The 13,362-nt window shown below is 36.8% G+C and overlaps 1 protein-coding gene across 1 annotated transcript in view; it reads right to left on the reverse strand.

Annotated features, from left to right (window-relative positions):
• LOC108787796 (teneurin-2-like) overlaps positions 1–13,362 on the reverse strand; it is a 547,945-nt gene that overhangs the window by 34,804 nt on the left and 499,779 nt on the right. Inside the window, exon 4 of the mRNA XM_018557442.1 lies at positions 2,100–2,210. Within this exon, the coding sequence (XP_018412944.1) occupies positions 2,100–2,210 (111 nt within the window). The remainder of the gene's footprint in view (positions 1–2,099; positions 2,211–13,362) is intronic.

Raw genomic sequence — 13,362 nt, forward strand, 5'->3', positions numbered from 1 at the left:
TGCAACCTAATGGTAGGAATGAGCTGCGGGTTTGTGTTAAACACTAGTTCAACGAAAACCTATCCTGTTTGCAGTTCAGAAAACACGCCAATAAAATGTGCAGATCTGAACAGTTTGCTTGTCTGCCCAAACCTCTGGCAGATGCAGCTTTGCTTTAAATTGTAAGCAACCCAATGTGGATACCAGGTATTGTCATTGAGCAAATATGGTCATGGTCATATTTTGTTAATTAAGTCACCTAGGTTCCCTGGTGCTGTTGTTTGCATTCTACCAGAGCCAGGGTACTGCCATTTGTGACAGGAGTAGCAGTGGAGCAGTTTAGTCCTGTTATAGGGTTGTTGGTCATCTATCATCATGCCTGACTCTGGATCTACATCACTTGATGATGTGATTTTCCAAACAATGTGCACTGTCCCAGTAGATAAAGGATTTTGAAGGGAACCCCATACCATTTTTTACAAACAGAATGAAGACGGCAATAGTTTTCGTTTTCCAAATATCACTTGTGCATAAGTACATTATACTGGTGCACAACTTCACATATAGTTGTAAGGCATCTACCAAGCACATTTTAAAGAAATTGTGTATTTTAATGCTGCCTTTAAGCCAAAGTAAAAGACCCATTCACCTCTGAATAGTAATTTTTACAAAAACAGTTTGCATTGGTACATGTCCCCCATGGCAGTGCCAGGAGTATCAGAAAAAATAACAAGATTCAGTACCTATAGACTTTAATGGGGTTTGTGGTTTGAATATGGTTTGCTTGGTTCAGTGGATGTCCAGCAAACTAAACTTTGCTTGGTTATGATCATGGACTGGAGACACAGTACCTGACACTGCTAGAGATCACTGCTATGACAGCCCCTTTACAAATCATTGATTCCACATATGTGTTCCCCACAGCCTTCTTAAAAATCCATCTTCTATATCTATCTTGTTGTACATGAACAATCCCACACACCTGACTGTCTCCTTGTTCTGCTTCTCCCATCCTAAATTTGAGCTCTGCTGTAGAGGCTGATTTCTGTCTATTATATCTTCCTGGAGTAAAGCTTTAAAAAAATGTAGTTCAGCTAGGGATAAACAGCTTGAGCAATTCCTAGTAAACCTGTACTAGGTGAAAAAAGCATTAACGAAGAAAATTATTCCATAGAATGCACTCTTGCATTCAGGGGTCACATCATAACTTTAGAACTTTAGTTGAGCAGTTATCTTTTCAAAGCCCCTAGAAAAATGGAACATCTATTTGTGGGGAGATTAGGACGCACACACTATTTTGTTTTTTAAGTGACTTATTGCCAGACCCATGTATTGCCAGGTAGTGGTGGAGGAGGGGCAATCCAGCTTGCTCAAATGCCGACCCCCGTGAATTCTGGGGCTACTGCAGCACTTTAGAGGGAGAACGTAGCTCAGCTATTAATATGCTATAGCATTTATCTGTATTTTCTATGCAACCCCAGGCTAAGCTAATATTTTTTCAGCCACTACAGGTTTATCCATTTACTGCCAATCTCATTAATAACAATCAGATTATTGCTAACAAGTTGTTTAGGCACTTAGTAGCCAAGATAATATTTCCCATGCAGTCCTTAAAATGGAAAATATATAGGGATTAATTTACTAACAATAGTTCTAAAAAGGCAAAATATATAGTTGGATTCCATTACTAATGGTAATTCTAAAAAGGAAAAATATATATTGGGGGTTAAAGTACTAAGAGATAATTCTTAAAATGCAAATCATATATTGGGGTTAAATTTTAAAGGTTGTTAAAAAAATGCAAAAAAATAGTGAATTCAAATTACTAAAGCAGTAGAGGCTGTTCACCTAGCAAATTAAATGTTCAATGTTAATGAAAAGGGAAAGCTGTGTTTACTTTGAATACCCAATTATGTGCAAGAAAATAAAAACAATTCAAGATTTCTTCTAGCATATGATTGGTTATTCCAAGTGAACACAGCTTCACATAATTCACTAACATTCATTCACTAAACAGCCTCTATACCTTAGTAAATTAATTCCATTGCATTTGTAAGTTGATGCATAATGAGTGCTGACACGATTTATTATTTTATTGACAATTATTTCAACACATTTACCTCCTAGAAATCTTTGCTTTGTGTCTCCCTCCCTCAGCAGAGTGGATGCCTCTGTCTGGAGGTAAAGTATATATGTTTCTCCTTCTCCCTCTCTTTGTCCTTCTGAGAGTTCTGTTATGGAAAAAATAAAATATTGAAGAACACACATGCACACACAAAATAAAACCCTTCTATTGAACATGCTACAAATTAATTGGGTACCTAATTGTGTATTTAATTTACTACACACACAAATATTTTACAAAAAATTAAATATCACATTATATTTGTATGCAAACTGCTTTGTAATTTATTATTAACATTATATACTCATTGCAGTCCGCAGCCGCTGTGAATTTTGAAAAATGGCCAAAATACTTTGATGTCACGTTCTTGCAATATAGAAGGTATTCTACACACTGTTTATTTACAGACCTGCCCCAGAAGTCCTATTCCCTGCTTGTATCTGTGGCTCATTGTCTGCACAATTGTTGAAGCAACTCCAGCAGAGTTTAATTTTTGGTGAGATAATTTGAAAGACACCCCCATTGCTAAATGGACCAGCACTAATCAGTCACTAATAGTTGATAAAGACCCCACCTCATTTTTCAGGCAGTTGGTTACATTACAAGGTAAGGCAAACATTATTATTTTCATTATTTACAGAACAAAGAAAGGTAACAGTCAACTTTAACATTGTTTAAAGCCCTCCTTGCAAAGTATATTCCTCACCAGTAGAGGACTACTTTTCTAAACAAAACGGAAAAATCTCTAAGATTTACATTTTACCCTCCATTTACAGAGAAATGGAAAGCAAAAAAATAGAATGTAAATGACATTCCCATGGTTTAGTGGCATCACAAAATATTTTTTCTTATGGGGTGGCTACTGCATTGAGCATCTCTTATATCTCAACCTTATGTGACTTTCCAGTACTTTTTGGGCTGACACAGAAAAAAGAAAATAGTGGCACAATTAGTGCATTGAGTGAAACAGTAATCCTTTCAAAATCCCAAGGAACACACATTTATAATACTAGTATATCAGCATTTTAATTAAACAAACTTAAACCAAAACAGGTATGATTCCCATGACAGCAATAATACAAGTACTGACTACATATTTTACTACTTTAGATCTGCACTTAGTTTGTTTATACTTTGTTTTGTTTTCTTTGCTAAACCATCAAAATGAAAAAGCATGACTACTGTAAAATCTCCCTCCAGGGCATTCATTTTGCAGCAGTTAAGGTAATTGGGCTTTTACTATGTCTGTATGTGTTTATATTTGAACTATCTATGTGATCACAGTGTATATAAATCTAGTAGTATAATTAAATTATGTTATACCATATATAGCTAAACATTGGTTTGAATCAGTCTATGGACATAATACTTGTTGCATCTCTGTTATGATGTAACGCTGAAGGAAATCCTTCATAATACTCATTACATACATACAGTGAATATCATAGTTTTACATACTGTGCATCGTATATAACACAGAAACACAGTGTATGACATCTGAATCTTGTGCTGTCATTCTCTTAGCAAGTCTTTCCACCTTGTGTTCATGCCTTCCATCAAGTTGGGCAATGGTCATTGCTTACAATGAACCTGGGACGAACTATGCACATTACAGTATTTTTATATTGTGGACAATCATTACAAGCACTTTAAAAGTCATCTTTAATCTCTGTAGCTATAGGCATTGTGGAGAAATTAATCTTCAAAATATATAATAGAGGCACTGAAATCTCAGGTCATTTCACCTTTTTTTCAGTGGAAAGCAGAATCTTGGCAGCCTGTCAGCTCTGTTATGAAAATAAACCCCAGGTGGTGCAAGCTGCATTATAATGGCTGACATCTAAGTGAAGAGTCTTTGTGTTGATCTTTGAGGATACATTACTTCACAGTACAAGCAACTAGAGAAGTTAGTGGTGGCTTATTTTAAAGCTCTTTTACTACTTGTTATGAATATGTTAAATACTTTCATGTTTATCATCTAGGCATTTGCACATACACACACTCTTAGCAAAAGATATATGTTTTGTTCAGGCAGCCTGTGTTCCACACACTTTCATCACGCCACAAAGCCTAACAAATGACACATCTATTTCCTTTTGTGATTTCCTTTGCCATTTCTTCACCATGAGCCCGGTAATGGAAGAGTAATCAATATCATGCAATACGATTTAGAAAATGTTAGGCTGAACAAGGAAACAAAAAAGTGGACCTTCTGGCTAAACAGTTTGGCAGATGTGTGCAAATCAAAAGAAGGGTCTATCGGAGTTGGAAAGCCTTCTCCAGATAAACTAGCTTATATGTAGTTTACTGTGTATTTAGTCTTTTTCCTAGAGTTCCACTTTAATTAAGCAAAAAGCATAATACTGCTCTAAATAGAGTAGAGTAAACTGCTGGAAGCATAAATTGGGTTTGTTCCTGTGAATAAATGTACATGATTTCTCTTGGCTCTGTTTTATTAAATAATTAGAATATGTTTACTGTCGGCTTGCCAGTGCTTATATAACAAAGTACTAAATCAGATCATGCTGATCTTCTGAAATTCCAGTGCTGCCTATGTCTTTCTTTTAGGGGAAATGCCTTGGTATATTTTGTGTAGACCTCATTAGTCTGTCCTACCATGAAAGAAACACTGGACCACTGGATTGTGTTTGCCTACCAGGCCAGAGGTTCCCAGCCCTCCCCTGTTCCGTCAACAAATGTAAGTCACACACCGCTGGTCAGCATTTAACCAAGTATATTACCTAAAATGCATAGTCATCCCATGTTTCTGATCCTCCTTGAAAAACTAGAAAAAATGCTGAACATCATTGTGCAGTTTTTTGTTGTTGATTGTGACTGGAAATAAGAGAGGCGATTAATCCTCTTTGGTTATTGACCCCCACAGATAGCCAGAGCAACTGGGCTGATATAATTGCAGCTTTCCAAAAAAGTCCTCTCCTGGCAATACTACAGTATGAGCACTGTGGTACATTCACTAGTACACTTACGATTTGCTGCATAATATGTGTATTTTTATTAAGGTGCAGTGGGAAACACCTAAAAGCTTATTGAAGCTGCATTCACAGCTGTAGGAAATAGTGATTGTAAAATCCTTTATCATCTAACCAATAATTTTTGACAAACAAAGAACCATAAGTATCAAATGGTAAAAATGATTTGGATATTCATTCATGTAGCCACCATGTTTTATGGGTATCTTGGGGCTAAACTGTTGCTGATTTCCTGGATGAAAGTGGTGGTATTCATTAGTGAGGAGCCAGGCAATGTTCGATGTGCAGGAGGTTTGGCGAACCCATCTGGAAGTCCCATAACCCAAAACAACCCCAACTCTACTGAAGTCCATATGAGCCAAATTTTCTGCCCTTTTCAAGGTTAATTTGCAAGCTATTGCTAAAACAAATTGTATGCTTAGCTAAGCACTTCCATGGGTGGCATGCACCAATGAAAAAACAAAAACAAAAGTGGGAGTAGATTATTTTCATCTGAAAACACACAAATCCCTGAAATAACAAGCTTTGGCGATGCCAACTTTTTTTTTTAGCACCTAGACAAAAACGAGCCGTTAAAATGACATTAAAGTCACATCCCCCTCCCATGCTGCTTTAAGGACTTACCTTAAAGTGACATTAAACCCTCAGATTTTTTAACATAAAACAATACTGTAATGTGTGCCTTACTGTAATCCATGGTTGTTTTCCTTCTCTTTGCTGCTCTTCCTTTTAAATCTGTATCTGTTCTCATGCGGGGCAGAACGTCTGTTTTGCAGCAGACTGCCTTGTCTCTGAAATGGATAGATGGTGTCTGTGTGTACGTTTGCAACCTGAGCCAGCACTACAGGAAGAGGCACTCAGCTGCAAAGGGAAGTTCTCCCCAAGCATGAGAAGACATGAGGATTTAAAAGGAAGAGCAGCAAAGAGAAGTGAAACTACTATGGATTACAGTAAGGCACACATTACAGTATTGTTTTATGTTAAAAAATCTGAGGATTTAATGTCACTTTAAGTGATGCCTCTTGATCCGATCATCTTCTTCTTTCCAGTAGTTTTCAGCTGTCCCTCCAGCACTGCTGCTGGTCTCGTATCCAGCGCAGACTCCTCGTCTCCCATAGTGTCTGTCCAACTTCCACACTCACGGATGCATGCATTCACCTCTACTGTGTCTCTCCTCTTCTCCCCGCTGATGATCTGCACTGCACATGCACCCAAATTCATCCTCTGGCCCCTTGAGAAGCTGGATTTTACAGGCGGGAGCGAGCAGTGGAGACAAAGGGAAGTTTTTACCTATTTGGTAACTTTTTTATTTCTTAAAATGTTTTGCATATCTCTACTGCTTGCTAGCAGTAGATATATGTAAAAAAATGACTTTAATTCTACTTTATCCCTTGCAGTGCAGGGGTAGCCCCACTGCATGGGTTAATACAATTTTTTCTGGGAGTTCTCATTTAAAGTTTAACTCCATGCAGCTATTAAAATGAAATAAACAAATCAGTCATGTATTCTGTGTATAAAAATGTGTGTGTGTGTATGTATGTGTGTATGTATGTATGTATATTACAAAATGCTTATTCTCTAATATATATATATATAATGTATAAATGTAACTAGAGAATGAGCCTTTTGTAATTTCTTTGTACTTTGTTGGAAGAGGCAGCAATAGGAATCGATTAGGTGTGATGCATTAACATGTCCATAACAAGGAGCCTGATATCTATAGAGCGCTGACCTCATTATTCTTAGCTGTGTCTTCACTGTCCATTCACAGACTGATACCAAGAAGGTAACCTAGCTCTGTTGAATAACTGCAGGAAAAATTCCAGTCAACGTCCTTGGTCTGCTACTTGCCAGGACTATTTCAACCTCAGGACAGGGTGAACAGGGTCCAAAATGTTTGTCATGTAGAACAGCTCCTATGTACAATATGTACCTCAACTATGCATATAGCTGTTTGCCTGGAGTAAATTCACAAATTTGAATACAAACTATACACTACATTGAATAAAGGCACAATATTTCAGTACCTATTCAGACTATGTTTGTGTGTTAGTGTGTGCTAAGCCAGCCACTTAATTTTTAATGTTATGGCAACACACATCAGCACATTAAAATGGACATGGCCTATTTTTATCTTACAGTCAGGGTGTATTACCTGGTATTGCAATAGTGCATTGAGATGCCATTCAAAAAGAATGATGGTGCAACACATGGCATCACAGTTCATGCATTAATATGTGTTGTGGTAATGCATGATTAAATTAGCATTCTACTCCACATTACCACGGCACATATTGTACATGCTTTTTTCATTGTTGTATGTCCCCATTAGGAACTAAATCTATTTGTCCCTCTTAACTTCTTTGATGTACCTAAATCCTGTGTAACATTCCTTTAACTTTTTGCAAGAGCCCCTCTTCTAAGGTGTTTTATTTAAATATTAGTAGCTCATAAAATGAATTATATGATATAATAGGACAAGCAACATTCTAACAACTAGTAGTGCATTTAAGATAAAAGTGTTTTTGTATTATCCTGTACCTTTCTTATGTTGGCTGTTGTAAAAAAGTCTGTAAATATGTGATATTGTGTCCTTGATATACAGTATTAGTAATAGTATATGTGCAAAGTTGACTTACAGGGGGTTACATGGTTTTTGGTTCCTGTCCGCATGCTCTCATTTCAGAAAGTTGCCAGGTATGCTTGCCCCAGAATATACTCATAAAAATGCAATGTAAGCATAAGTAACCATTATAAGCCACTCTACTCAGTCAACTAAATGCAGTGACTAAGGAACAGAAGCCAGAAATACTCTCAGTGGATTAAAGGAGAAAATCAACTTCAAAAACCCTTTCCAAAGCACTCCATGAGCATATTTACAATTTCATTAAAAAAATTTGCTTGGTGTTTCTTTTCCAAATCAGAATAAACATCTGGATAATATTCCTACAGGCATATCAATAATAGTAGGAGTATTTCAATTTGTTTAAAAAGTGTTTGATTAAAGCTTCGGGAAATCTAACAAGCTGTTGAAGAGTTTAATAGGAAGCAGAGAGGGTTATCTGTTGCGTGTTGTTAGAATCTCCATCGAGATTCTACACCACCCGTATCCTCTACGATACATTAACACCGGCATAAAATATTCATAAGAATAGAAATATTAGCGCTTTGGGAGACCAATGTAGAAAAGAGCACAGAATGAAATATGAATTTCATTATCATTTTTTGACAAAGTTACAATACGGAAATGCCAATTAGAATATCTTCCATTAGAATGGGAAAGAGAAACACATGTGGCTTTGGGAAAAAAAAGTTAAATGGTCAAATAACAGAGCACAATTTATTTTAATCCTCTTATAATTAGCACTAGTGTACTGTGTTTACAGCTGTTTTATGTCATAGACACAAGTTTATTGTATTCAACCAATATAAAAGAAGGGAAGAAATTATGAAATTGAAAACGGAAAGCAAAATACCCATTTAAACCATGGTCCAATTGCTCCAACGGGGGAAAAAATTCCTTCCTGATCCACTAAGGCAATCGGATATTCCCTGGATCAACAATCTGTTGTTTTTACCTATATAAGTTAATAGCTAGTCATGGAAATGCATTTAGAAATGCACCCAGCTTTTTTTTTTATTCCCAACTGATTCTGCTGATTTTGTGGTCATGAAATAGCTTTAACTTTCAGATAGTGGTAAGTCATTTAGAAAGGTTTGTGAGCAACTTACTGGTCATATGGGTATTTTGTTCTCTGCTGTATTATTAAAGAATTAAAATCATTTACAGGGGTCCTGCATCTTTCTTGGTCCAGGTCATGTCTTCCACTGCATAAAACCATATCCACCCCAGAATACATTAATTTCACAGACTCATTGTAACAACTGGGAAGTGGGATTTCTGGGAGATTCCCACATTTCAGATCCTACAACCCCAATTCCAGAAAAGTTGGTACAATAATGTAAAATCTACATAAAAACAGAATGCAATGGTTTTCAAACCTCAAACCCTTATTTTTTCAGAATAGAAAAATATCAAATGTTTAAAGTGAGAAAATGTACTATTTTATGAAATAGTAAGGTCATTTTGAAGTTGATGGCAGCAACACATCTCAAAAAAGTTGGGACAGTGGTAAGTAGTGGTAATACATTACTGTTCATACAACAGGATTCAGTAATAACTTTACAACTTGAAGTCCGCGGTGTTAAACCCCCATCCTGTCCAGGCCATTTTTCAGTATTTAACGCTGCGGTACTTTGACTGACATTTATTCAGTCATTCAATGCTGTACTGAAATTAATTTTATACAATTTTTTAGGGACAGATAGAGCTTTCTTGTGGTGGTATTTAATCAACACTGGGGGTTTTATTTTTTTATATATTAAGGAAAAATTACCGCAAATGTAAAAATTCTCGCGACGATATGTAACATGTGTAGCGCAATTGTCATTTTTGCAAGCTGGCGCATCGAACGCATATTTACGTTATATGTGTGTAAACATGGGGGTGAAGGACTTAAACATTTTGGGGTTCTTTTTTTACTTTTTTTTTTACACTTATTGTTATTGCTATCACATAGGGGATAACAATCCCCCTATATAATAGCAAAGGCACACTGACAGGTCCTCTTTATGGAGACATTAGTGGTCTCTAAGACCACTAATGTCACCTGGGGACCCCAAAAGAAGCTGATGAAGCAGAGATCTGCTTCATCAGCTTCTTCTCTCTGGCTATAGCAGCCAGATGACTGACAGGTGAATGCGGAAGGGATGTATTACACATCACTTCCGCATTCACAGCACAGAGGGAGATCAGCAAGGAGGAAGATGCTGAACTCCCTCCCATCTTACCTCTTGACACCCTCCCGGGCTAGCAGATCCAGGGCTTGAAGGTGAGGGGTCAGGAGGGGGCGCACTCATGGCAGCGGCACTCGAGGAAGGGGGGCGCGCAGCCAGCCAGCACATACATACGATTGGTAGGCTATAGAGCCACCGATCGGTTGTATGTCAAACAGCCAGTAACGGCTGTAAAGAACGGGTGGGTTTTTTCTGCCAGTGCTAGGGGGCGTGCGCGATCAGGAGAAAAATGCTGTCTCATGACGGCAACCCGGCCGTGTGAGTCTGTCATGTGTCCGTTTTTTCACAACGGGAGGACGGCAAGAGGTTAAAGAATATTAAGACATTATTACATATATCTGTAAAACCTAGGAGGAGATGGTGTCTTTCCTGGATAAGAACACATTTTTTACTGCTTCTGCAACATTTTTGTGTTTGGGGGTTACATAATATACTTAATTCCTGGCACAAAGGACAATGTAAAGAAGGTCACTGAAATTGATCCAGCATAGAATTGTTCATCATTAGTTACAAAAGTTTCCTTTACAGCGGAATACAGGAAATAATTTCTTCAGAAATAATATTCACTACATGTATTGGTATTCTCACTTTAGAAAAACAACTGAGGAAAATAACTTGAATCATAAAATATTATCTTCTGAATTGTATATGCTGTGTTATTAAGCATATACATAGCATGGGCTATACAAATGATAACACTAACAATAGTACCGGTAACAGCAAGAATAATAGGCAACCAAAACATATACCGCCGTAGGTCAGAATGAGTTCCTGAAAGCACACCTTAGGGCTAATACAAATAGGGATACGTAATTACATTCATGTGGCAGAAGGGTCATGCTGGCAGAAGCTGGCAGCCAGCTGACAGAATGACCTCATATATGACTAAAGGCCAGTCAGCCTGCGCATGCACCACTGCCAAATCAATGACTTAGTCAGAGCCAACGTGAATTAGCCCTTATGCAAATGACAAAATGTTACTTTATAATCAATACCTGTGTGGCCATACATCATTATCTGCTTTCAAAATAAGTTAATATGTATTGTATGCCAAGATGAATAAACATAAAAATAAGTTAACAGTTGAGCATAGTCGGTAATGGAAATTTCTCAGCAATTGGTTACCTTGAGCTATATCACACAATTTACCTTTATCTGGTAACATCTTCAGTATTATTTAAAGAACCTTGAAAGAATTATAATTTGCATTTTTGATTGGAGTAGAAGAATTAAAAATGGACAAATCCTTTGTGGATAAATGTCACCCAATGCTGTAACATTAATTTGAGCTATGTTGACCATGAACAGAGGCAGTGGCATAGTGAGAATGATTTTTCTTGAATCACAGTCACCATGCATAGGGCACAAAGGATGAGTCAGACCCCTAGAGACTGCTTAGGTGGGGTTTGACAGGTTAGAAATCATAGCTCAATAAGGCATGAATTACTGTGCTGTGCTTCTGCGCTTGCAAGACATTTGCATACAATGACAAGATAATCAGTATAGTATAGTATTTAGGGGGAATAAAATCATACATGAACTTATCAGCCTCCTGTTTCTCCTTCCAATGTCCAATCACAGGCAGAGGAATGGACATATCTCCTACCTTATCAAACAAAGTTGTGTTGTGTTGCAGAGCTGTGTAAATTTCAGAACTAAATGGACAGAAATGCAGATAATTTGGCAAGTGTATATGTATTTTGTCTTTAAGAACTACAGATTTTTACCTGGAGTTCAGCTTTTAGCCAGTAGCCAACTATGACATACTACAGAGGTCCCCCAATACTTTCTGATTCCTATGAGATTGCCCATGTCAGGCTCTTAAGAAATACTCACTATCTGCCAGCTTAATATACTTCTTTAGGTTTTTGGTAACAAAGTTAATTTGAGTATCTCAGCTGTGTAGCCAACTGCTATAATATTTCATTGTGGTTCTCCGCTGTGTAAACATTTCATTGTTTGTTATTTATTTTATTTGCACATGATTGAGTATTCAAAGTATTAGTTTTCACATGGTTGGATAATTAAAGTGAATATCCTTGCAATGTATTGTGTGAGGATTCTCAACTCCGTTGGTTAATGAGCCTAAATTTATCTGCACATAAAGTATGAATAGAAATAATAATAATAATAACAACTGTAATTTAATCTAAAAACCTTACACAGGGAAAACAGCACAACAAGACATTTGGTATGTGGAAGAATTTGTTTTTACAAAGCTTCATAAATAAGCATGGATATGGCTCTTGTTTCCCCGTAAGTGAAATAAACCAGCATCAGTTTTGATGTGGACATGCAGCCTGTATTTTTTCATGCATGGATTGGAAAGTAAGAAAATAAAAAGCGAATATATCACTTGTGTGAACTGATTGAAGTGCCCATTACAGCTTCTTGTTGAGCCCATGAAAACATCTCAAGCAACAATAGGAGTCCCTCACTTCTTGCAGTGTCAGAATTTTGATGTTTAGGTCAGTGGAGGTGGGAATGGCCACTGTACTCTGTAGGATTAATTTCTACTTAAGAACTTTGCCTCTGACCTGCAATGAGTACATTGTCAAAACCCATTAATATTGAAGCCATCTAAAAAATGATAAGCATGGCCTTTCATTTAAACTGACAAGCTGGTGAACCTGCTTGTTTTAGCTGTAGTATACAGCACTTCACATATGATGCAGGTAAAATGTTTTCCCCCTTAAGACAGTACATCTATACCAGGTTAGAATGTGTTTGTGAATCAGCCATTCATATGAACATAATGGCAACAGACAAACTGGTAAAGTGGTAATAAATTACAAGGAATAAAATGCAGCGCCCCCTCCCCTCACTTCCAATAATGTGTGCGCTCACAAACCTTCACCATGGCAGCTCAATATAAGCAACTAGACTCAGCAAACTAGATTTTGCTTTCACGCATCTATCAAATTGAACTCTTTAAGCTTCATTGTATCAGAAATGTCACAGGGCTATCTTTAGACGTCTTGCCTGTTTTAAACTACAAACATTTGTGATGCTTAACACAGGAAGTGAAGCAACACAGATTGGAGCTTTTAGGAAGCTCAGCTTCACAGCCATTATTGATTTGCAATACAATATGCCAAGATCATCTTTCCCTTCTACCATCAAAAGCTATTTAACCAATCACATTATTGCAAAACAATTAGTATAATAGGACAGTGATAGTTCCTATAATTTTCCTAGCCAAGAAAGTGCAAGATAGACAATATTTATTTTAATTCTGCACTAACTAAACAAATGGAGAATGAGTACATAGATGGATTAATGTAAACATTATGTTTAATTACATAATGATGCAAAAATGGCTTAATAACACTTTGAATAATGATTTATTATATACATAAATAATGTAAGACATTAATTCAAGATATTAATCAAACAGAAAAATGGTATAAA

The sequence above is a fragment of the Nanorana parkeri genome, unplaced genomic scaffold (genome assembly GCF_000935625.1).
Source record: "Nanorana parkeri isolate BGI_ZX_2015 unplaced genomic scaffold, ASM93562v1 scaffold283, whole genome shotgun sequence".
NCBI classification, from domain to species: Eukaryota; Metazoa; Chordata; class Amphibia; order Anura; family Dicroglossidae; genus Nanorana; species Nanorana parkeri.